Source organism: Sander lucioperca, chromosome 20 (genome assembly GCF_008315115.2).
Source record: "Sander lucioperca isolate FBNREF2018 chromosome 20, SLUC_FBN_1.2, whole genome shotgun sequence".
NCBI classification, from domain to species: Eukaryota; Metazoa; Chordata; class Actinopteri; order Perciformes; family Percidae; genus Sander; species Sander lucioperca.
This window is the reverse complement of record NC_050192.1, coordinates 25,969,258-25,995,486: the sequence shown is the minus strand read 5'-3', so window position 1 is coordinate 25,995,486 and position 26,229 is coordinate 25,969,258. Positions and strand designations below refer to the sequence as shown.

At 44.5% G+C, this 26,229-nt stretch overlaps 1 protein-coding gene across 4 annotated transcripts in view; it reads right to left on the bottom strand.

Moving 5' to 3' along the window:
* arid2 (AT rich interactive domain 2 (ARID, RFX-like)) overlaps positions 1 to 26,229 on the bottom strand; it is a 48,484-nt gene that overhangs the window by 5,531 nt on the left and 16,724 nt on the right. For all 4 annotated transcript variants that reach the window (XM_035996040.1, XM_031306444.2, XM_031306443.2 and 1 more), the window contains 12 exons: positions 25,088 to 25,221; positions 15,929 to 16,147; positions 14,966 to 15,033; positions 13,550 to 13,619; positions 13,177 to 13,427; positions 9,962 to 10,058; positions 9,173 to 9,382; positions 8,539 to 8,703; positions 6,188 to 6,266; positions 5,675 to 5,809; positions 4,615 to 4,814; positions 2,024 to 4,434 (listed from right to left, as the gene is read on the bottom strand). In XM_035996040.1, coding sequence (XP_035851933.1) covers positions 2,024 to 4,434; positions 4,615 to 4,814; positions 5,675 to 5,809; positions 6,188 to 6,266; positions 8,539 to 8,703; positions 9,173 to 9,382; positions 9,962 to 10,058; positions 13,177 to 13,427; positions 13,550 to 13,619; positions 14,966 to 15,033; positions 15,929 to 16,147; positions 25,088 to 25,221 — 4,039 coding nt within the window. The remainder of the gene's footprint in view (positions 1 to 2,023; positions 4,435 to 4,614; positions 4,815 to 5,674; positions 5,810 to 6,187; positions 6,267 to 8,538; positions 8,704 to 9,172; positions 9,383 to 9,961; positions 10,059 to 13,176; positions 13,428 to 13,549; positions 13,620 to 14,965; positions 15,034 to 15,928; positions 16,148 to 25,087; positions 25,222 to 26,229) is intronic.

The window sequence follows — 26,229 nt, the reverse complement described above, 5'->3', positions numbered from 1 at the left end:
CTCATTCTGTTAAAATACCGTGAGAAAATTGTATTGTGAACTTAAAAATCGTGAATCGTATCGAATTGGGAGTTGAGCGCATCATTACATCCCTACATTCCACATAAAAGATATTCACCGTTAGTGACAGATCAAGCTCTGAACGGGTTAACGCGCAAGTCCTGAGTCAAGACTTTTGCTGACAACAATAAAAAAGGACTTTTGAAAAGACAGAATAGAATATTCACCAGCTGCAATTTGTAATTTTCCCCAAACAAGAACTGTTGGCTGAGATGTAACCCAGGCCTGTCTACTGGCAGAAGTTGTTCTCTCAGCTGCTTTGCTATAGGAGGTGGGTATCGGTGAGAGCCACATGGTCTTAACTGGCCTCACCTTCTTAACCTCCAGACATTAAACACAAGTGATTTGTTGGTGTTTGAGTTTTTAAAAAATGTTTTCACTCAGAATTGTTTGCTCTTGGAATCGCGCTTCTTCACAGACAAATTTTTAAAATTAGATTTTAAAACTAATATCTCAGTGGAAGTTAATGCCCCCTGAAGAATCGCAGACATATCTTCACATGGCTCTCTCTCTTCAGTTTGTTTTTCACAAAAAGGTAACCATCTCCAGTGCAACACCACCAAGGTGACAAAAGTCTGTTATTGGACACACCGGTTATCAATCAGTCTGATGATTTACACACAGCCTGCATCATAACATTCATACAGTACAGACTAGTGTAGCATACACCAGACAAAAAACCTGTGGCAAAATATAATGAAAAACATGATTCTACTCAACCTGCAGACTCTGCAGTAAACACACACACATGGCAGTGTCTTAATCAGCCCACAAAAACACACACAGTCTGATTTCAGTCTGACACTAACATATTTCACATCTAGAACATAACGTACCACTTTAATTCCGTTACATAACAGTGTATTTCAGAATAGAATGCTGCAATCGTACTAAAAACACACCCTGTAATGTTTCTGACCAACAGTGGAAGTGCAGAACAATGTTTGTTATGAGTTGCCTGTGTTCTAACAGCTATAACAGAATATACAGCGAGCCGTAAGCATGGTGAGATGTGAGTCATACCTTTTAAAGTGTAATGTTTTACCCATAATGCTCACTTTAGTGTCTTTTTTGGCATCTCACAGACATGGCATAAAAATAATCTCAAGGATTGGCACACTAACAAAAAAGTAAGTGTCTAAGGCTACATTTGCATTGCTACCTTTTGGTTTAAAAACAAATATCTTTTGCTACGTATACACGGAGAAATTTGAAAACATGTCTGACCCCATTTTGGAATCTGCAAAATTATTCTCAGCAGCCTCTCTGCAGGTTTAACTTCATGTCGTTCCACCGGCAAAAACATCAGCAACTCATTATGACAGAGGGAGGCACTGAATGGAGGAAGCAAAGAGCCGTTTCTGCTCTGTCTCTGTCTGCTCTGGTGAAAGAAATCTGAGGTCATAGTATCTGGACTTAAGTTATAATGTGCCTTCCCCAAAAAATTGGGTGTCAAATAACTGCATCTCAACTCAAGACCACAGAACACCACCACAGACTACAGCTACGTTTTGTTTTAGAACTATGTGTAAAGTATCTAACATCGTAAAAGTTGAGTTGTTGAAACACTGATTAACAGTCAAAAGTGAACAGATAACAGCTGCCAACATTAGCCAGCATAAAATGTGGGTTTAAAAACAAACCGATGCATATGCTTTATACTCCATCCTGTCTGCTAGACTGTGAAGGGAACATCTAATGCGTTCTGGTGATTGTAAATAAATCCGTTTGTTGTCAATGAAAATACCAAATGATACCCTACACCAAATACGTAGGTGGTACATTAGACAAACACAGTAGGCACAGACAACATACGTGACTTGGTAATGCAAATACTCACCTTGGCGCGTCTGTGACAGACATGCAAGACGCATTTTGTAATAGACCTGACATTGAGTCACGCTACTAGAAGACACTGATAAAACGTGGCTTGCTGTAAGACTAGCTTTACAAAATGACTCACCGTTAAGCCAGCTGCCAGTGCGGGCGAGCAGTTCCTCTGCTGAGTGGCGTTCTCTATTGCTACTTTGGCTACTGTGCTTGGGTCTGTTCCTGCGGGCACCGCCACCATGGTGGCACTGCTGCCGGCGTTGTTGGGGTCACTGATGGTGATGATGCGCACTCCCACTTTATTGGGGATCCCCGAGGACGCAGCGCTGCGGTCCTCGCTATCGGCTGGTCTCTTGAGACCTCGAGCCTCGGGGGCCACTCCGTTCGCAGGAGGGGCGGCGGGACTCGGGGAGGTAACGGTAACAGCGGAGGGGAGGGTAGATTTGGGGAGCAGTTGCTGTCTTAGCACATGCGCGGCGTGGCCCGGCCCCAAAGGTCCATTGGTTAATTCCGAGGGAGGCCTGTTGCCGGCTGCCTGGGGTCCGTTAGCCAGGCGCTCAGCCTGCTGGGCTTTGGCAGTGTCCTGCTGGGGGGGAGGAGGACTAGGAAGAGGGGGGTCTGACCCGTGACTCTTCTCAGAGGGGCCCACCTCCCCGTTCCCCAAGTACTGTTTGGAAGCAATGTGATTTGGAATGTTTTTGTTTATGTTGCCACCACTGTCACCCCGATCAAAGTCACACACCCCGTTGACCAGAGTCTTTTTGGGGTCGGGGTTGCCCTCCAGAGGGGCGTTCGGGCTGGGGGAGAGGGCCTGCTTCCCATTAGCAGGGTGACCCTCTGTGGCCGGGCCGTTGAGCGCCCCCTGGCTGTTCCCTGAGTGGTATGGAGGTAGATTCGACTCCATGCACTTCCGACCGTTTAGCAGCTTGGCACCTGCCGCGACGTCGCCGTTGCTGGTTTTGCCGTTGGAGTCGCCTTCCGCCAAAGACGAGTTCTCCATTACCTCGATCTTTCGCTCGTGGATGTGCAGCCCCGTGGCGTCCTTGGCCTCCTCCTCCTTTTGACAAATGATCTTGTCTCCTCTGAGGGGAGCTGGCGGTGGAGTTGCTGGGGCGTGGTGGGCCACCGTTGCAGCAGAGAACGGAGGTGGGGGGACTCCAGTAGCCACGGCACCCTGGCTGACGGCGGCGACAGCAGCGGTAGAGGTGAAGCCAGTGTTGGGGACCACGGTGAACGTGACCTGTCCAGCCGCCGTGGGGCCCTGGATGATGGTAGCTGCCCCGGGGCTACTCGTGGAAATGAGCTGGCCTGGCAAGAGCTGGACCGTCTGGAGGGCTGGGGCTCCCGCAGCAGGAAGCTGACCAGGAACCAGCTGGACATTGAGCTGCTGAGGCTGAGGAGAGGGATTCTGGGTGCTGTAGCTCGTCTGGTAGATGACCTGTGGACCTGGGGCTATCGTGCTGTTGGGAGGGGGCACCTGTGGAGCGGGTAGGATGAGTTTCCCTCCCGGAGTAGAAGGCCCTCGCTTTGGAAGCAGTAGCTGTTTGATCAAGCTGGACTCGGTGGAGGTAGGCTGAGAGGGGGGATTTGGGGAAATAAATTGGAGCTGCGGCTGCTGTTGTTGATGCGGCTGCTGCTGATGGGGTTTCATGGACAGTGCGTGGCTGACAGTTTGGTTAGGCTGAGTGTTGGAGTGAGAAGCAGGGGGCGGCCAGGGGCTGGAAGCAGCTCCGGGCTGCCCTGCTATCTGGATAGTCTGGGCACCGGGAAGGGCGGAGGGGTTGGTGAGAACGATCTGGTGTATGGCAGGGGTGTAGGCTGGGCTCTGCTGGGGGTCGGGGCCAACTATTACGACACTCTGCGCCTGCTGTTGAGGCGGAGGCTGCTGGTTGGGAGTGGCTATCGTGGCTGCTGGTCCACCTGACTGGCTTGGCGCTGGTTTGGGGGCGATATTCTGAAATGTGACGCGTGAGCCCTGGGAATTGGGCACGCCGGCGATACTAAACGCCTGACCGGCCCCCACCTGGATGGAAGAAGACGGTGTCACTGTCCCAGCAACACACCGGGGCTCCACCTGGGCAGCGTCACCCTGAGGCCCCGACAGGACAGGGGTTTGAGGCAGGGCCGGGTGCTGGGTGATCGGAGGGCACACGCCTTGCACCCTGGCGGTGAGAATGTGGCCCTGCGGTACCTGCTGAAATAGCGTGACGGGCGTCCCCGTGGGGAGCATGGGGGAGTGTTGCTGAGCTGCAGGAGGGGCGCCGGGGTTCTGGGGGCTGTGGTTCTGGGCGGCCGGTGCCGACGTCGGAATCTGGACCACTGGACCAGGTCGGACCTGCTGCTGCTGCACCGCCGCCAGAGGATTCGGCGGTAACTGCGGAGACGCCTGCGGGGGCACCAGGTGTCGGGAAACAGTCGGGTGGCTTTGATGAGGAGGCTCCTGTGCAGTCAAGGCCATGGATGGGGCGGCGCCGGGGGTGCTGAGGCTGGGGCCCAGGGCCCTGACAAACTGGGCTCCAAGGCTGGGAGGCCCAAGAGGTAAGCCTGGTCAAAACATTAACACACAAACACAGAACTGTTCAGATCCAAGATGTTAGCGTCAGCTTAACATATTACTTAATTAGCTTTTCCTAGTTTACGAAGACTCTTTCAACCCTTACAATCATCACTCCCGAAGAAGAAGTGAATGGAAGAAAGTTGACATTTTAATTCTATTAGTTCTACCTGGAGGCAGGGCCTGGGGGTCTCCGGGGGCTGCTGGAGGCGTTGGAGCTGCTGCCGGATTCTGCTGCTGAGGCTGCTGGTAGTACAGCTGGATGGGCAGGGGGATCGACCTGCGCCTCAGCCCTACCAGGAGAATCTGAAGCTGACCGGTGGCCTTGGTCTCCTCTTGCCGCCGCATTGTGTGGTTGGGAAAGACAGTCCTGTGGTGGAAGGAGGAGACACAGGTTCATCACAAAGGGGAACGATTGCTGGTATCTATCTGGAGGATCATTATCACTATTAAAACTCAAAACAGCTAAGCTGTTAAACACAAATTCTGTGGAAGAGCTAGACAGCGAAATGAAAATTCAATGTACTGCCAATCCCTTGCTCATATGGACAATGATATACAGTATTTATCTACTTGCAGTACAACCTACACTGTGAAAGGAATCCTTCTCCAAATATATATATATATTTTTTTTAAATAGAAAGGAAGAAGGGGTTACTGCATGTTAGGGCTGAGCAATAAATGAATATTATATTGACACAAGTACTGCGTTTTCCTGGTTTTAAAGGCTACATTACAGTAAAGTGATGTCATTTTCTGAACTTACCAGACTGTTCTATTTGCCTTCACCCACTTAGTCATCTCTACATTACTGAGGATTATTGATCAAAAATCTATTTTTGTAAATATTTTGTGAAAGCACCAATAGTCAAACCTACAATGTCGTCACAATATCGACGTATTTGGTCAAAGATATTGTGATAGTTGATTTTCTCCATATCGCCCAGCTCTCCTGCATGTACATCACTTGCTCTGGTTTTCAGTTGAACGTCTGCAGACGTGAACTCAGAACCTCATTGACTAAAATAAAGTTTACACCTCTGTTTCATCCCAAAAAAAAAAAAAAAACTCAAAACAGCTATGCTTTATTAGAGCTGCTCTACAAAGGCAAAGGGCAGTAACTGCTGTGTAGCAAACGGAGAAAAGTCTCTCAGGCAGGGCAAAGACACCAGTGCTCTGCGCTGGGAGAACAGAGACGCTTCAGACGGGGACGGAAACGGGACTACTGACCGCAGACACTTGAGGAAGCCGGTGGAGTTCAAGATGTTGCTTCGTCCCATTTTACTGCAAGTGGCCAAGTACTCGGAGTAAATTTCTGATCGCGACACCGAGCCCTCTGGGTTTGTCTCAAAGTGTGCGTTTAGCCTGTTGGAGAAAAAAAATAAAACAAACAGAGTGGTTACTATGAGCGCAACAAAGCCGCAGACGTGTGTGTACGTGTGTGTGTGTGTGTGTGTGTGTGTGTGTGTGTGTTAAAAAAATGAGTGCAGTTTTCTACTAATATTGTCTTTCAACTGACACAAAAAGTCTGTCTTTCACGATATGTAGCAGCCTTTGGCAACGTGTTTATTGCACCACTTGATATTGCGATGATGATTTAAAAAAACAAAAAACAAAGATATTGTGCAGCCCTAGTACAGGAAAATCATACATTTGTTTTCTTACAAAAAGGCATCCATAACTGTTTTTTTTTTTATTCAGTTCAAATATCAGAATTCACACCTACAGATGAATTAATCTTACCACTGCAGTGTAAATTTCTCCCCATCAAGCTCAACGATACCAGGTGGCGGTGGAGTGGATTGAACTGGGACCCTCGTTACTGAAAAGGCAAAAAAGAAAAACATTTAAGGCTTAAAACGATAAAGGTTTCAGCGAAATTGATTAAACGCTGAAAGCTAGAGGTTGTCGGTGAATTGGTCCACTGATCCAATCCACTTCAGGGTTGTGGTGCTCTCCAGGCTGTCCACTAGATGTCAGCAAAGTAATATCTAATATCAGCCCACTGACTGCCAAGGAATGACACTTCCAAGGTTAGGTGGGTTTAGTTCCCACCAAAGGGTCACCTGTTCATTCACACACACACACACACACACACACACACACACACACACACACACACACTTGTGGTGCAGTGAGAAATGTGGAACGCTGCTTTTACATCTGCATTTGAATTCCTTTGTTTCTGCCAACCATGAAGCAGGTAAATAATTAAAAAAGGTACAGAGATTTAAAATTAATGGCGTTTTTTGGTTTTCCATTATGATAAAAAAGTCCCTGGTACCTGCCAACAGGTACTTTTTTTAGTATCACCTCCGTCGAGGTTCCAAGCGAGCTGAGGCGATACGAAAAGGTGACGTGAAAACCTGCAGACTGCTGATTGGTCGGAGACAATCGTCACTAATCACTGCGTCATCATTGCTAGCGACAGACGGGGGTGTCCTGAACAAAACCGCCATTTTTAAATAGTTTAGCCAGCGGTGTTTTTTTTTTTTTTTTTTTTACTGCCTCCAGCTTCTTTTGAAACTAAATGTGTCTTCTGGCTGTGGCAACAGCCACATGCCGAGAATCAAAAATAACACACCTTCGACGTTCTGTGTGTGCGTGTCGCGTGAGGTCACGGCAATTTCCTGCGGCGTCGCTATGACGACCAGCCACGCTCGCCTCACGCATGAGGCAGTACTAAATCTGCAATGGACAAAGGAGGACGGGGCACCGCGGTCAAGTCGAGCCGGTACCATGTAGTGGAAAAACGCCATAAATAGGTTTTATATCAATAGGTGTAAATAGTTTTTTTTTTTTTTTTTTTTACAATAACTATAAAGTCTGCATCTAATTTTCTTGGTGGTTTTAAAATGTCATCAATAACTGTTAAAAAATTAAACGTAAGCTTAACTTTAACCGTATCATCTAGATTTGCTACTTCAAACGTATTTGTAACAGTTACAACTCATTTCATCACAGACAAGAACGGCTTCAAATCTGGAATACTGCACGACTCCGGCCGTCCTTATTAATTAGCAAATAGGAAACGAAGAGCTTGGAAAATTGCCAACGTCCATGTGCTATTAGTTTTGCACCATAAATAAAACCAAAGCGACTTATTCCAAGTGACAGGGAAAAATGTGATTAATGATCAATCAGCAGGTATTTGGGCCAGGACTGGGTACAAAACAAACTGATTGTGAAGAACTTGTAGTGAAGGATGCAGCGCAGGGCTCCAATGGCTCTGCCAGAGGTGTATCAAAGTTTGGCTGTAGTGGAAGGTGCTTTGAGCGGTCGCTAAGATATGAGAAACGCTAAATTTATGCAGTTAATTTACTATCAAGTATTTTTTAGTTCAGATCTTTTAAAACCTCATCTGGCTCAGACATGCAGTTCATGACACACCTTCACAGATCAAACCACAGCAACCTCGACTCCGCCCTGCGGCCCTTTGCTGCATGTCATTCCCCCCGCTCTCTCCCCTTTCATGTCTTCAGCTGTCCAGTCAAATAAAGGCCTAAAAATGCCCAAAAGTAAGTTTAAAAAAATAATTAAAAAAAAGGCAGAACATTTTCTTATGAAGGGGTTTCACCCAACCAGTGGTGGAATGTAATTAAGTACCTTTACTCAACTACTGTACTTAAGTACAAATTTAAGGGAATTGTTCTTTTCATGCCACTTTCTAATTCTACTCCGCTACATTTCAGAGAGAAATATTGTACTTTTTACTGCACTACATTCATCTGACAGCTTTAGTTACTTGACAAATTAAGATTTTTGCACAGAAAACGCATATAAAATATGATGATGTTATATTATAAATTAATTTACCCAACAACAGGGTTTCCCCAAAAGTTTCTGTGATAACAGAATCATGGACGGAATTGCAAAATTGAGGGGGGGGGGCAACTTAGCCCATTAGTACATTTTCTGACAATGCTTACATACTTTTACTTAAGTAACATTTCCAATGCAGGACTTTAACTTGTAACCGTGTTTTTTTACAGTGTGGTATTAGTACTTTTGCTTAAGTAAAGGATCTAGACACACCGCTGCGCCCAGCTCCCATCAGCAGTGTGAGAGATGATGCGCGGCGAGCAGACACTCACCAGGTGCTGCTGCTCCCTGCGCGGCTGCAGGCACCTGCTCCACCAGCTGTGGCCGGACCTCGGCCGCCTGCTCGGCGTTGGCCTGATGCTCGATCAATCGCACCGCTGTCAGGGCGTCGGGTCCAAACGTATGGAGGTCCACCGATACTAACCGCACTAACAGGTCTGACCCAAGGAAGGGAGGGAGGGGAGAGAGAGAGAAAAAGAAGAAAACACACAGCACAGGTTCAGCACTGAAAAAACCAGCGGAACAAGGAGTCACATTCCCGCCATGGAGAGAACACAAACCAGATCCTTTAAGATTGTAAGAGTAGAAGGAAGGAAACACTGTCATTTGAGCCAGTTATTTATGAATGGAATGGAAGACTAGGGTGACAAAACTTGGCAGGCAAATTTCTTTTTTTAAACGCTACCAAGCCCATGTGATGCTAGATTTCAAGCCCTGGATTCACCTATTAAGTAGAACTAGTGCAGTGCCCGTTCAAAATGTGCCTGTTTGGACCGGCTGTTTGCTTGGCCTGTGGTACTGCTGCTTGGAGCTTTCTCTAGAACCACTGGACCTCAAAATGAGGTACGTTTCTACGTGGTACGTTTCAAACCAAACTAGAACACAGTGACAGTCGCGGGTGCATACCTATGCTATGGTCGACGGAGGCGATCTTGCTGCAGGGGATGTCTCCGAGCTGGGCCAGCAGGTACAGCACCTCCAGAGAGGCCATGAGGAGCATGAGGTCCGGCAGGGTGAGCAGCATTATTACCTCCCTGTACGAGTCCTGGTCCACGTACTCACAGATCAGCACGCCGTTGTCCTCCGCCTTGCTGAGGTTGCCCAGGATTTCCATGGCTGAAAATAAATGAAAAAAAAGGGACACACAAGAACACGCATTTCACTTACGATGCTTCATACAGAATATACTGACACTAAAGGATGATTTATGGTTCTGCGGAGGCGCTACACACAGCTTTCGCTGTAGCCTAAAGTTGGTACTTGTGCGTTGGTGTGTGCTTCGATCTCTTTAAGGGAATAGCAGGGCCGACATATGTGTGTGTGTGGAGTGTGTGGTAGAGCGAGTGAGAGAGTGACGGTGATTAGCTTCGGAGCGAGTAGCGACTCTAGAGTCATAGTGGGAGAAACAAAGTGTCTCCCCTGTGCTTTCTGACTACGGTTGCAAACCTGTGGCAGGAAAAGTTAACCTCTCCTTGATTTCATGTTGTTTATGGAGAAGGAGAACCAGGAAATGAGTTGGGGGGGGAAATGCAACGCTACCAAGCCACGGCCGAGCGGCGTGGGGTTACATTTCTGGAGAGGTGCACGCCAGGCTACGGCGTAAGGTCCGTATCTCCACATACGTATCCACGATTTAGCGCAGAAGCATAAGTCAGCTTTAAGAGGTTTAACATAATGGCCCACCAGAAAACTCACCTCTCATTTTGAGAAACCTGTCCCTGGACATCAAACATTTGGTGATGGTGTGAAAGATCAGATGAGTTGTCCGAAAGTCAACGGGATCCAGCTGGAGCTGCAAGAAGTCACACGAGATTAGTTCTATGATCCCACCATCCGGCACCGTCAGCTTGCAAGAACGGCAACATTTCTTATACATGTCAGAACCGCCCTCTCAGATCGCTTCCAATCCATCCTTGGAGAGGCAATCAATCTAGCAACCCAAACAGCTGACCTGCTGACGTGCTCTTCAGGCGAAAAAAGAAGAGGGAAATCTGGCCTTAGGGGAAATCTTCCAGTAAGATATATGACCAATGAGAGAACAGTTTGCTTTCGCGTGGCAAATGTTTACAACTTTGAGACCACTTTGGACCGATGTTGAATGTCGCCATGTGAACGGAAGCGAACCAAGGGACAAATGCAACCATTGTATCACTTCAGCCCCTAAATCAGAACAAAGCAGACAAGCTACATGTGTGAAAACGCCCTTAAAACACCTATGAGAATAAGGCGTGACTTAACTTACTAATAATAACTACACTGAGCCAAAGGCAAACCAAAAGCGTGACTTGTTACTATATTTCAAAACAGCAAGTTGGCCAAAAGCCAAACCACATTGCCACAACAGTCATTGCAGTGTTTCCCATACATTGGTTCTACTTGGGCACACCGCCTAGGTAGATTGAGACCTGCCCTATTAAAGTAGTATTACATTTTAGATAGATAGCCCTAGACTTATGTGATTTAACAGGAGTTAGGAGGAAACAGTGTTGAGATTAATAATAACAACATGGAACTTTCTGTATGGATCATCTAGTATTACAGGTATTTTATCTGCTGAACCGTTAACATTTGGCAAAAAAAAAAAAAAAAAAAGATTTAATTGACAAAGCACATCATGGCTACGCTTTCCTTTCATTTCTTTTAAATTCAATGAGCAATTTGTTGTATTTTGGCAGAATACTATGCAGCAGAAAGGCAGAACCGAGTACATTTTAACGTGTTTATTTATCGCAAGTAATATCATTATCGTGATATTTAACAACGTTGGGGCATATCGCATATTTTCCTCATATCGTGCAGCCCTAATAACTACCCTGAAATGGTGTCAGATGCTGCATAGTGTCGCGATATTTTCATCTGCATGTTTTAGTCTAATTTGTTTAATATGTAAATACTTATTTTTTTATTTTTTATTTCTAAAGTATGTTATGTGGTCATTGTTTCCACTTTCAGTTTGACTAGTTTACAACTGAACCCAGCCATCACGCGCCACCCATCACCACAAGTAAATTCTCAACCTGTGGGCAACGCGGCATCGCATCGTGACGTCAATGATTTGTGTACTGGTCACAACTTATAAGCAACCAAAAAGAGTGCTCTAGTAGTATTTATATGATTTACATTGACAGATAATACAAGGCTTTGCCGTATCATATAGAAATGTGTTAACTGCCCGAATCCCAACCATCCAATTAATGGCATCAAAGGCTTAACTGATTGTATCAGGGACCCCATACATACGGTGTCTAAAAATAGATGTGGGCTCATCTACATGCATCTCATACCAATTAATGTGATATTGAAATTGAAGCGAGCCCTTGCAATGTATTCTCAACGTTCACCATACAATCTACATTTAAGACTTTTATTCTACGTTGGACTATGTTTTTAGGTTAATGTGGTGTGTATATATAGGTCTGTAACAACTAGAAAATGTGATAATTCACCTCGGTCAAATGAATACGTAAAACTTATTCTGAAAAACAGAAAAACACACCATCTGGCAGAGCTCCTTTCTTAGGAAACTAACTACAATTACAGCTGATTGGGTTCTAAAACAGAGCACTGGTCCGTCCCTAATGATCCTTGCAGACGTGTTTGTTTTTGAGCAGGAACATTTGATTATTACTTCATCTGATTTTGGAAGAGGATAATGCAAGGTTGTTAGCTAACTAACCACTGTGCATGTTTAGAAAATCTGTGAAGACATCTGATCTGCACAAGCAGAAGCTAAGGGCAGATGCCCACAGTTAAATCCATTCTTTACACGTTTGCTGCTGCGTTTTTGGTTTTGGAAAGCCTGAAGAAAAAAAAGAAAAAAAAAAAAAAAAAAAAGACGCTCCAAACTCTTCAAATACCGAGCATCGCTTTTGCTACAGCCTGATGCACACCACTTCAACATGTGGATGGAATCCAAAGCTCGACAGACCTGCAGCGTTTAGTAACTGTTGCTATGTTATGATTGGACAATCGCGGTACGGAGGAGGGGTTTAACGAACGGTCAATGAAATCTGTCTAGACCACTGGATAGTGTGATAAACAAATGAATGAAACTCCTATCATACATGAACTGGACTGGCCCATCTCAAGCTCCAATTCAGACCGTTTTGGAGCAGAAATGTTGGCTAAAGACCAGAGTGTTTACTGTACAGTAACCTACATTTTGGAAACAAAGCTCCCTCATCAGCAGGCCCAAATGGAATCTGCAGATTCTTTTTGAAAATCTGTGGAATTTAGCGGACTGGTTTTCTGCTTGGGGTGGAGATGTGTACACATTAGAGTTCTATTTTAAATTTGTTTAAAATCTGTGAAACATTCTGCGTCCCCAGAGTCCGCGTGGCCCTGCTCATCTGGCACCTTTTTCCTACATTACTGAACTAACCCAAATTATCGATTAGATAATAATTATAATTATTTTTTTTTATTTTTTTTATTTTTTTTTAAAAAGCTGGCTCTTTTTAAAGCCATGCTTGCTATATTTGGTGCTAGGGCTGCACAATATATGTTTTTTTTCGACATCAACTGGCGCAACAAACATCGGGAAAGGCTGCGATGTATCACGAAAAACACTCAAGAGATTTTTTGTGTTAGTTGAAAGAAATTATCCGTAGAAAATTGCACTTTAAAGCGTTACGGTCATTCTTGTTTTAGTGGTGCCTTTTATATTCAATTTAATGTTCAATTTGTTCAATAAAATGGTGTTTGGAAATGATTTCCTTTCATTTGTTTTAAATTCAAGCAATTTGTTGTATTTAGCAGAATACTGAAAGCCGCAGAACGGCATTGCCATTTACAACAGCGTTACCGTCATGTCGGATATTTTCCTCATATCGTGCAGCCCTATTTGGCACAATGTTTTGGCATGGAGTTATTTTTGACGAGAGCCCCAAAACGGTAGCAACCCGACCAACCTCGGCAGCCACGTTGCCCAACGTGTCGAGTCCGAGCTGTCGGAGTGAGATGAGGTTACAGTGGGCACAGAGCAAAAGGAAGCGCAGGCACGTTCGGTTGGCCGCCAGCAGCTTGACGTTGGCCTCCTCGAAGGAGAGGTTCCGCAGGATAACGGCAATCTGCAGCACCCGCTGGGCCTCCATGTCGCTGATGCCCAGGTTCCGCGGTGGGTGGAAGAGGCTCTGCCAGCGGCCCTCGCACGACATACCATCTGCAACGACAACAGAGCGGGAACCAGCTTTTAGCCATTTTTGTTTATCATGCATGTATAGAGCTCAGCAGGAGTATACCCTTTCGTTGCTTTCTGTGGCTTCTAGCAGCGAGCGGGTTTACCTTGTGCCGGGCTGTTCTTGTCCCAGATCAGCTCCCTGACTTCCACGTCCTCCACTACCTCCTTCCAGAACTGCAGAAGAACGGCAGCTGTTAGCAGTGCATTTGACCAGATAATAATGATTCAAATCACAGCCAACTTCAGCAATAGCAAGTTAATTGCAACTGTTGTGGTAACGATCTACCAGACCATAACAGACCGGAACTAAAAATCAAATCTCCAGTTAAAAACATCAAAATCGATGCAGCAGAACCAGAGAAATTGTCTTCTTTATTCCGCGTATTCTTGTTCCTTGTCAAAACCTACATTACCCACGATGTAGCCTGGCTCACCTGGGATAAAACACTTCCCTCCCTTTTCGCTGTCTATTTTGCAAGGGCAGCGTTGCTGCATCCCGAGCATAGCACTGCCCAGGACGATTCTGATTTGGTTTAAAGAAACGCGTACAAAAAGCGAGAGTGGTTTTTTTTCTCCCCTATCGCAGAATAGACACGCGGTGTACACAGCCCTCACCCCAGCGCTGAGGAGACAGGTCTAGGCCTAGCAGTGGAAGACTACCCACAATGCAACTCAAGCGCCAACAGTCTGGTCCAAGATTCAGGTGTGCTACGCTAGTCGCGGCTAACGTAGCTCAAACAGAGATGAGGAGCGGGCTACAGAGGTCTGGTAAGCTCACTTCTTTCTAACTCCACATCTCCAGATTTCTTGAAAACTCCGCTCCGACCGTAGCTGACTCAAGTGACATCACTTGGGGACATTTATCAGACTTCACACAGCTCCCTCTGGAGCCACAAAAGGCTTTACACAACTTTTTTTTTTTTTTTTTCCCCACATATGCAGTAGTACTCCCAAACACCTGTAAACCGAATTCAATGTTCCCCTTTAATCTGGCACTAGCGCCACTACATGGTTAACAATTCGTTGGGAACTTGAACACATTTTTACCCACAATCATGAAAACCTGCACCATGCTGTCGAGACAATGTGAGTAGGAGACCAGCCTTCCCCCTAACACGGCTCAAAGCCACTGATTGAATTGAAATGTCATTGAGAAAGACACTGGACTTCTGTTGGCTTCCGACTGTGAACTCTGACCTGAAAATGCACTTGTGACTGGCGATAAATTAAACGCTACATTGCATCATGTCTGAGTCATGACTGAACTCGTACGCACGCCTCGCAAATTCAGAGAAAACTGCTCTTTAAAAGTTGCTCTGTTGGGAGTAACTGCTTGGTTTTCTGCCAATCATCATACAGCAAAGAGTGAAACAGATGCTCGGTGGCTTCTGTAAGCATATTTACTAGATCTATGTTATTTCTATATATAATTCAACAGACATTTGTAGTAATGTTTAGCCGACTACTTGCACAAGGCATAAAAAAAAGGTCACGCACGTAAATATCGTTTTCTACTTTACCCTGATAAAGTCCCGGGAGGTGTGTTCCTTCCAGTCCGTCCCGAATACCCCGGAGAAGCTGCCTAGCGCTGCGAAGGAACACAGAGGGAGGGTCAGAGTACAGCATCAGAGTTCAGTTCAGTGTTATTTGTCTCTATCCCCTGTTCTTCAATTCCCCCTCGATCAGTTATATTTAGGAGGCGCCAAGAACAGAGGACCTCTGATCCAAGAGCAAGAGAGAGGTTAGAAAGGAAGCAGCAAATTGGGAACGTATTTGCAGAGTCCTACTAATATATTGTAATACGTTACGTTATTAATGTATCCGGATTGTACCTCATATGATTCCATGTGACAAATACAACTGATTGAATGATAACACTGTTTTGTAGGGCTGCACAATTCAAATGAAAACTTGGGTTTTCCGAAATAATGTTTATAGGATTCTTTGTATTACAAGGGATTCGAGTGGGGATGTCCCGATCGGCTTTGTTAGCACCCGATCCCAATGCGATTTTTTTTAAAAATATTGAATATCCTCCAATACCGAGTCCCGATCCGATACTTGTATTTACCTAGATAATAAAGCTGCACAGTGTCTTTTGTTTACAAAAGAAAACAAAGTAACTAAAAGATGCCTTCAGCTTAATTCATTTATTTTAGTGCAGCTAGCATTTTTGTAAAACTCACATATAAAAATCTAATTCTACTTAGAATGGTGTAGAATTTTCTGAGGTAAATGATCGGAGTAAGGTGATGTGGGTGGCATCGATCTGATCGGGACATCCCTAGTTCTAGCTAATTCCCTTTGGACATCTTTAATGAAACTACCATTTTCAACAGATAGTCTACTTTAATTACATGTCGAGAATCGACTTTCCAAAGGTATGTGTATTACAAGGTTTGTCTAATGTGCTCCAATGTGTGCAACGGATGAAGTGAGAGACTACTTCTAAGTGAGGTGATGAGTGAGGTTTCGCAACGTACAGTCGTCGAAGACGCCGGCGTGCGCCAGCAGCAACGTGACCAGTTTGGGATCCTTGTCCAGCTGCATGGCGTGCTTGCTCTCGTTGGAGAGCAGTGTGCAAACGTTAACAGCAAAGTCCACTTCGTTGGGTAGCCCCGAAAGGAGAGACAGCACCAGTTTGTTGTAGTCACACGGCGGGACGAAATCCAAAGACAGTCCATAGCTTTGGCGGAGATAGTCTGAAAGAGAGAACGCAGCATATCTCAGGGTTACTTTACATATTCCATGATCAAATCTGGCATTTAAATGTCAGGGAGGTGAGAGAGAGACGTCGTTAACTTGTTCCTTACTACAGGTCTCTATATAAAAAGACACGCGCACACACACACACACACTTGCTGGACATGTGCATGGACAAAATTTTCCAAATCGAGGGGCACGGATTTCACCAAACTCCCGTCAGCCGTGTGAGCGATGATGTGTGACGAACAGACACTCACCAGAAAAATAGCATGTATTTGCCCCATGATGCAAACCTGGTGGAAAACAGTGAAAACTACAACTTTGAAGCCAGGGCTCTAGATTGAAAGCCTGATATAATAGAATGCATGATTTATGCTGTAATGACCGTGGGACCAACAAATGTGGTTTTAATGAGTTTAAATAGGGGCATTTTGTCCTTAAGGGTCCGAGAGTGTCTGTATTTTGACGAGGCTGTTTATTATAGACTGTATAATTGTAGGAGCTGAGCTTGAACTTCCAATAGTCTGGATCAACAACATTCCCAGGATGTGTGTTGCCGCTGTGTAACTGCGTTTCCTTCGGGACCTTCGGGGATCAACAACAACCTTCGAGCTAGCAATCTACACCCTGAAAATGCCAACTTTGAAAGAGATTCGGATCGTGCAACAAGGCAGGCCTGCGTGGTTCTTTTGGGGAATGATTGTAAAGATTTACAAAGAATATGTTTACTGCATTTACTCTCCAACTGGGACCGATTGGTGGGATTGCTGTGGACGAATTACCCACAGCGATACACTGGTAAGAGCAAATGGCGTCACTGTTTAACCATGTATAAATGTATCCAGCTAATTTAAATAGCTCACGTTACTGTGTTGTGTGAACAGGTAACTTCATTTAATATTGTATGTGGCATGTTCATTCGCGGGGTGCAAATGTCCCACCAACAAGTTCCTTCCAGAGACTATTTTGCAGAGCCACCGTCACTGCGTCCGTTTTTTTTTTCTCCTATTCCAGCATGTATCTGTGGTGTGGCCAGACCTTACTCCACAGCGCTGTGGAGATAGAGCTGGCAATGTGAGACTAAACTTCCACAAAAAAAATAATAATCTCAAACCCTTGCCAAAATGCATGCCAATGCATTAAAAAAGCCAAAAATGTCCTTAGTGATGCCAAGAGTTAAAAAACTGTTGTTGAACAGGCTCAATAACTGTCTGAAAACGTTGTATTTAAAGCCCCAAAAAGCATTATAATACTGCCTACCAAAGCAAAGGTAAACACAAATGACTTTAAAGCATACAGTAATGATGTTAAATATAAACCGCCGTCATGGCATTCGACCGTAACACACTTGCTTCTGGAGGAGATACGGAGGAGAAATGGAGCAAGACAAGACAAACACTCGCACACTGTAGAGGATTTTAAAAGGATTCATTGCATCATGTGAGTATTGCATTAGAGCTGCAGCGTAAATGCCTTTGGTTGCCCTACTCCCTCACTGCCATTGCCTCTGCACACCTTCAGCCAGCTGAACTCAGATTTATTTTTTTCCTTTAACTGAGTTTAAGCAAACCAAATGGGGCATTCAGCGGTTCAGTGAAAGCTGTCTTCAAATTAGTTTGATGAGCTGTGTCTCGTGTGACTGAGGAACATAAATGTTCGCCAACTTTTAAATCGCGATCGTCTTTGACTCAGTCAACCTCCATGATGGGCTTTTTTATTAATATTAAAAAGGTTTCTAATCTAAACAGCGGGTATCCCCGTGTGGGGAGTCATGACTCGACTGTTATTGAACAGCTCTAAATGACAGATGATCCAGTCTGTCAAAGGGCAATCATGTTGTCAACAAAGACCCAAGTGTCCACCCTTCCCTATGGGTTGATTTTCTGCCATCAATCATTTGTGTGCATAGGTGTCATTGTTCCATAAAGTGGATACTTCAATTTGGTGCAGGAGCTTTGTAGACAGCTGCCTCTGGAAACCAATCACAAAGCAGAGAGGAATCCTGCTGAGTGAATTTCATTTCCATGCTGAAAAGGTTTGTGCAGGCGAATGGGATTCAGCCGAGTTGCTATTATAGCAGCAACAGCTCCGTTCGGGGAAAAAAAAAAAAAAACCTGCCTGTGTCTGCTGTTGCCCCGACACCTGCGGCGAGCCGGCTCTGTACAGAGGTGCAGAGTGCTGATGTACAACATCGCATTTGACAGAGAGGGCTTTATGAGCAGAGTGGAGAACACGTTGTCGCAGGCCTACGACCAAAACATGATACGAAGCAGCGAAGACCAAAGCTCAGCGAGAGAGATTTACAGACTAACTGTCAAATAATTAAGCATCACTGAGCCTGCCAAGCCAACGTAGCATGATTTCAGCCTGGCTGTCCTACTACATTACAGTTGCATTTAAACACAGAGCCCGGAGTACAGACAGAGTTCAGTTATGAAAAGTCTGTAATAGAGCTAGACCAATCAGCCAGGCAGATATCTTAGCCAATATTAGCCTACTGCAGATGTATCAATCGCATCATTTTGGACCATTATTATTATTATTATCATCATTAGAGCTGTGTATTGGCAAGAATCTGGAGATACCATACGTATCACTATACATGGATCACGATTCAATATATTGCAATACATTTTGATACTGTGCGTAAGGCGATACATTAGGATTTTTTTGAAAGTATAATTTTAGAAAAACTTATATTTAAAAAAAAAGACATGTGTATAAAAGTCAAAGAAGTTTACTTTAGGTAAACGATTCAGTACGCGGAAAATCAAACTGTTTGGGATTGTGGTTCTTAGTGAGCAAGTTTATAGAGTTTATATGCTAAAGTAGGCCAAAGTTCAGACATAGCTACATTGTTAGCTTCTAGCAAAAAGTTTGGTTTGAACACAACATAAACGTGAACCACTGTCTTACATGAATATATATATTTTTTTAAAATCGATATTGCGTTTTTGAAAATCGATACAGTATTGCAAAATAAAATATCGCGATACTCAAGTCTATTGACTTTTTCTTACACCCCTAATTATCCCCTACACCCCTACAACGTTGAAAAAAGGTAGAGCAGAGGAATAAGTAAAACTCAAAAAGCTTAAAGACAAAACTTGCTAGAGAAGTCCACTTGGGACCAACTACAACCATTAGATCTGAGAAAGGTCATTAAGTTACATTCATTTGGCTTAGGTGGTGCCCAAAACGGCTTGGGTGCGGCGTTCAAGCCTTATAAAATGGTAGGGAACCCCTCTGCAATGTATGTGTCAGCTGTGGAGTACTGGAACAAGGAAATGTAGGACTGTCGAAGGAAACGTCAAACTAGGTTTCAGGTCATTCAGAAACCGCTTTTGGTCCCTACAAACACCGGAGGGAAATATCTTTTAGGGCTGTGCTCGATTAAAGAAATTCTTAGTCGACTAACACTCATTCAATTGTATCGACTAATCGATTAGTTGATTTAATCGAAAGATCTGTAAATCTGAGTTTCTCTGCAAAGAGTCATGCAAAAGCACCACTTTAATTCTTGTGTTTACAAGAGATGTGCTCGTACGTTTCTTGGAAATAAGTCATTCAGCATGAAAAAAGCATAAAACATGACTAATCGACTAAAGAAATCTTAGTTGACTAAGACCAAAACGACCGATTAGTCGACTAATCGACTAAGACGGAGCAGCCCTAATATCTTTAGCTGCTATACACGCCGATTAGAACCACGATGATTAGCGGATCAATCCATTAGTTGATAAACAACTACTCTGACAATTCATTATTAATTTGTCATTTGTAAAGCAAAATTCCCCAACATCCCCCGTTTCCAGCGTCCCATGCGGGAGGATTTCATACTTTTCTTAGTCATGTATAATGTTCACCTAAATCTCTTTGGGCTTAAGACTATTAAATAAAACTAGCCAATATCACTGGGCATCTCTGAGTATCTGACACTTTCTACTACTTTTAATAATTTAGTCAGTCATGTGATCCATTGACAACATAAAAAAAATATTGATATAGCCACATTACATTTTTTTTTTATTAAACTCAAATTCCTGAAGTAATGGTTTCAGCCCAAGTATGACAATGTGTGTGTTCAACTGGGCTTGTCAGCACACATTCAAATCACAAGAGGAAAAAAAGGTCCACTCCAGCAACCCCTACAAGCAAAGCATTACAGTGAAGCATCATCGCTCAAAACCAGCCTCAAACCTACAATCGACCTACAACAATCGAAAGGAGTTGCACCGTCAACTGCGGGGGGGGGGGGGGACCCACTGTGTTCTTCGATGTCTGACTCATCCGTGCAGTGAATGAAAAAAAAAAAAAAAAAAAAAAAAATGTACAAGCCACAACAAAGTTCACCACTGTTTGTGTGCCTTTTCTCACCCAGGTCATGTTGTGGAGTCTCTTAGCTCAGCAGGCAGAGAGCTGATTGTTAGGGGAAAGAGCGTGAGACTTAAGGGCTCATTCAGACCAAATGAAGTGATCTGGCGATCCATGGCAGGGTCGTGCAGAGATCAGGGTCACTTCAATTGTGTGTTGTGCTATTTAGCCCCCCAATTTAGCCCAAGTAGACTTTATATTTCACAATTAACATTTTCTGTCAGATCGTTCATAGAGCGACATTTTCAGACCGCACCAAAAGCAGCTTCATTTCACAGAGGAAAGAAAAGAGATGGTGCTGGAGCTTGTTGCAGGACCACCGGCCCGCAGCGGGCCGCTCGGTCCCTTCGCTTTCCCTCCACAGTGAGACTTCATTGCCGAGAACAGATGACAGCCTGGCGAGATGGACAATCTGGCTAGCCAATCTCCCGGCGTCCACTGTCATCCCGTCTGGGAGTGAAGCAGAGGAACCTTAGGCTCTGTGCTGCCGCTGGTTGATTCGGGCAAACGACGTTTTGTTGTATGCATCATAGCAGCAACAGTTTTGTTTATCCGTTTTCCCTTTTTTGTATGAAAAGATTACTGCCGCCTGCTGGCATGGAAAGTTATTTCCTATCACAAATGCACAGAACGCATGTGGTAGTTGGCCGCGGCCTGTAGTCTTTGTGGTGTGTTCAAGTGGAACTTTTCTTATTCAAGATTCAGGCAACGCGAGGACGCCACAGTCAGCCTTTGTCGCCACTAGTTCTTTCCCGCCTGCCTAAATGTGCCAAGGCCTTAAAAGGCTGGAGGCTCTAAACTGAGGTGGAGGAAAAAAAACAACAACTGCTGCCCCCTCCATTCCCTTTATCATGAACTGCTGTCAGGACAGTCAAGTACCTCAGGGAGCAGTCCCGCGGTCAACACTACAACACTGAGGCTAATGGACAGCTCCCTTTCACCGTGGGTGCGAGCCATGGATGTATTAAGAGAACTGGATACAGTGTTCGGCGGGAAGCCCCGTACATTCCAATGAGAGTGCTCAAAAGCGCATAAAGCAAACATGGAGCTCGGCTCTTCCGCATTGTTGGCCCATAACGCTGGTTGGCTCACGATGGGCATGCGCACTAGCAACAATTTGTTTGTGTTGTCGTAGCAACCGGTAGCAACATGTTCGTTCATGAGCTCCTCTCTCGTGTCTCTTACAAGTGGCGAACTCATGAACTCGCCGTTTTCATTGTCTAAAATATTCACTAACGTTAAACACTGTGTTTTCGTTGTTCCCGATCGTTTACATGCTTAGCTAAATAAACGATAGATGTATTTAGCTAGACAACCAAGGAGATTTAATAATTAGGTTGTGCTACTAGCTAGCTAGCTAGCTACTAACTAGCGCTAGCTAGCTGTTAGCCTGCAGTTTCGTGAACAGAGCTCATCCATGGCTTCATCCCTCATCTACGTTACAAGCTTTACAGCATACGGCCCTCGGATGTATCATAAGAGAGAACCAAGGCGATGTAATCACTATGTCTGTAGTAACGTTATGTAGGCATATAACTAGCTATGTAGCTATAGATCTTAATACAGCCATGCTAGCTACCCCTGATGTTAGCAACTAGCTAGCTAGCCGATAGCCCGCCAGTTTTGGAAACGCTAATGACGTTACATCCACGTAGCTAACAGGCTTTACAGCATAGCTACATACATCCCTCAGATGTATCACAACTTCATAAGATAATACCATGGACGTATTCATAGAACACATGGTGAATTACAACCATTAGCTAGCTAGCTATATCCATTATTACAGCTAGCTACATGAGCTCAGGAGAACAGTCATGTGAGCGGGCGGGCGCAGTCCATTATGCGCGTTCATCATGCCAAATTTAATAATTCTGCATTCCCTTCTAGTGAATGTTAAAAATGTTAAAAACGTGACGTTTTAAACAAGGTCCCTTTCAGTGTTCGGGCTGGTAAGTTGATATACCCAGAAACAAATTATCCGCTGAAATATAGACGTTTCTTTCGCCATGCAAAGTCTATGTGAAAAGTCTTTCTGGGCCATGGGGTGCAGTACCACCGTTATCCGCTAAGCCCATGGTGGCTTTTAGACTTGGCGCTCTTCCTGGGGGCTTGGTGCAGGCGGGGTTGGACAATACACACAAGACCTTGGCAGGCTGCACAAAAACATTTGGTTTGAAATAAAATGTGGTTACTCAAAGGCTGTTCTTTCATCATGAAAGCAGCAGCATGCTTGGTTTAAAAAATTGATTAGCGGGCAGCAGTCAATGCTTAGGTGCGCGTAGGCAACCTCCAACAGCAAAAAGAAAAAGGGAAAAAAAAGGTATCAACAATGCGTTTTGCACGCTTCATAGCCTTGATTCAAACACAGCAGCGCTTAGGAAGGTAAAAACGGAATTAAATGAGTCACTGTGTAATAAAAGTGATAAATGTGAAGTACAGCAGGCATGCCCATGAACTGCTCAAATGGCAGGAAGCTCAGCTTCAAATAGCCAAGGACATAACTCCACATAAGAGACTATTTACTTCTGACTGAACTTCTCAGTGTAGAGATGACGCAGTTATTTGTACTAGTTTGAAGTGTATGAATGGGATCAATCTGAGGGTAAGGACCCTTAAACTGACACAAATTACACAACGGATAAGACTTCGCCCCATCTAATAGGATTTTTGCTTTTAGACTTGCTTATGACAGAAAGTGTATGAACCCCACGACCAAAATAGCCATACATTCAGTCATTGTGTTACTTATGGATGGAACTTTTACCTTTTTGCTAGGACCCCCTGGAGCACCCTTAAAAAAGGACCCCCTGTGGGTCCCCGGACCCCACTTTGGGATCCACCGGCCTAGCTTTAAATGGTTTAAGGAATAGTTTGACCACTCTCGTGTCTGTACAGTAAATTTAAAGCTGCAGCCAGCAGCCTGTTAGCGTAGCTCTGTCCAAAGGTACCAAAGTCCTCCTCACAAGCACCTCAAAGGGCGCTTTATATATAGTTCGGTAGACTCCGTGCGATTCGGGGGTGAATTGTGGCAACATTGTTGCGTTTGACATTTGGGTCGGTTTGCTTTCACGCTGCACTTTGTCAAGCGCACCAAACGCTGTAAACACACGTCACGTGAACAAAGCGGTCGCTGGTCTATTGGACAGAATATCCGAAACTGGACACTTCTGGTCTCAGAAAAAAAAATTGGAGAAACGCCACATTTATAACGTCTTGGGGGTTTTCTGGCTCGGCTTTAGGGTTTCTAATAATTTAGAAGAAGGCCAACAACGAGCAGATGACAAGACAGCGAGTGAAGGAGAGAGAGAGAGGATGATGTGTTGTCACACGAGCAGCGATGTGTGCTCAGAACAGCTTACGGATCTGAAAGTTATCGTCCCTTAAGTCGTGCTTAAGTCCGGTAACCGTGTGCAAGGTCGAAATTGCAGGCTTGTAAATAGCTGTTTTTGGTTCACTTCCCGTATTTGGGTCGTTTTAGACGGACCAAATGAGGTAGGTGTGAAAAAAAGGTCACCGATCGACACGTTGTATTTCAAGAGTTTAATCCTGAGAAAGGTCCAAGTGGTAAAACGTCAATTCAACATTGTACGGGAGGTTACGTCACGTCAGAGTAGGCATGGGCCAGTTACTGGTTTCAAGGTACGCCGTTGTTTGAAAAAAGTCACGGTTTCACAACCACTAACATTTTCTGTCATACCGTTGCTAAGGTGTGAGCTGTTTTTCAGTCTTCAAGGACAGAAAGTGCACTTTAGAAATCCCTCTCCCTGCCAGTGTGCAGTGTGCGTCAAAATAAAATACATTGTGTTCAACGTGTTTTTTTTTTTTTTTACCCACACATTTCAAAAGTAATACATTTTAAAGCTGTAATTGTTTGAAAATTATATCATAAGGTTATCATACCATCAGAATCATGTACCGGCCGGCGCCTACGTCAGAGCAACAAAAACGTTGCCTGCTCGACTTCAGCACATAAAAACCTGTTTTCATTAACACAGCAGCACGTTGGGTTTCCCCAGCAGCTGAAATGAAAAACATTTCATGAACGGAATCATTTGTCATGCCAAACTCTACGTCTTATAACAATATTAGAGATATTAAAGTTATTTCAACCTTCCATCAAAACTTGCAATTTCCTTCCTCATCATATTCTTGTGAAATGAATTCAACCCACTAGAAAAATCCTTGAAACAAACAGCCATTGATGAAGCGCATTTCTACGCATATGCTTGACCTATGGGCTGACCAGTTTTCCCATGAAACAGACACACACACACACAGCTCTGATGAAGCGATGCTCTGCTGTAATCGCGTCTGTGTGAGGATTGAGTGTTTGAGTTGGCCGAGGGGCCGAGAGAAGCAGACCGAGGCGGAGAGGATGAGCCGCAGACAGAAGTGAGACAGAAAACGAGAAAAGTATGCAAATAGAAGCTGAATCCATGTACCTTTTACGGACGTGACTCAGACAGAAACAAAAGAGTGAACTTGTGAACACAGAAAAGAATAAGGACGCTTCTGAATACCAAGTATGGTGCACACAAGAAGAGGAGTCACTGCCTTACCTGATACAATGTGCTGCTGGTAGTTATAGGAGCTGGGAATTGCACCGATTGGAAGAGAGGCTTTGGGATTCCCCGGCTGCGCTTCTTCATCATCCTCACCGAAGTGGTGCACTTTCTCATACTTCTCCAAGTATCTGCGGAGGGAGAAAAGAAAGATGAGCCAAGACTTGCTTGGTGTACATTTTGCTGTGAATTTGTGCTTTTGACTTCCCCCCCAGACTTGAGTGACTTGAGATTTGCATTTTTATTTATGCAGCAGGCACATTTCCCAGTGAGCACAGAAGCCTTGAAGTTGACGTAGCGTTCTTTCTCTGTGATACGGAGTACAAACTCCTAACAAGCCACTGACAGTCTAGCTGTATTTTAAAATGTAAGTGGTAACGGCTTCTTTCAACTAAACAGTAAAAATCTGCACTAAAGAATGTCCCCCATTGAAGGGAAACAGTTTACTCAGAGATAGAATCTTTCTCTAGGTCAGCACGACAACATGAAACCAACAATATCAGTACTGCTGGCTAAAAATAAATAAACAAACAAACGCTGATAAATGTAGTATCATTCATACCTGGAAGGATTGCACTGTACCCTAAATCTTGATAACAGACGATAAATACAGGTGTGACCGGCATTTCCTTCACTTTCCTAACTCCTTAGCCTTTAAGTTTTTGAGCAAACTCATTAAAAGCTATAGTGCGTAGTTTCTGTCTCCCCCATGAGGAATTCTGAGTATTGACAACAACGCTGTTGGCGCGTCCACATGATACAAGCCTTCCGTGATCTCGCGCACCACCCCCACCCCTCCTCCACGCAGTTGCTAGTAGCCATGGAGGACACGGAGGATTACAAAGACATGGACTCTTCAGAAGAGGTCATTATCTTCACTCAAGTTTCTGCGCGGGAAAGTCACCGGACGACACTAGTTTCTGAACATAGCCATACTGAGAAATACAGAGAGAGAGTTGTGTGGAGCTTAATTAGCTTTGTAGCAACTCATTTGGCAATGGCTTGAATGTAACGGACGTTCATTAATATCAAAAAGTTACGCACTAAAGCTTAAATACAAATATATACTTGAATCTTGTGCTGTGCTTGGAAATCCCTAAAGAAAACAACTGTCAATTACAAAGAATGTTATAATTATC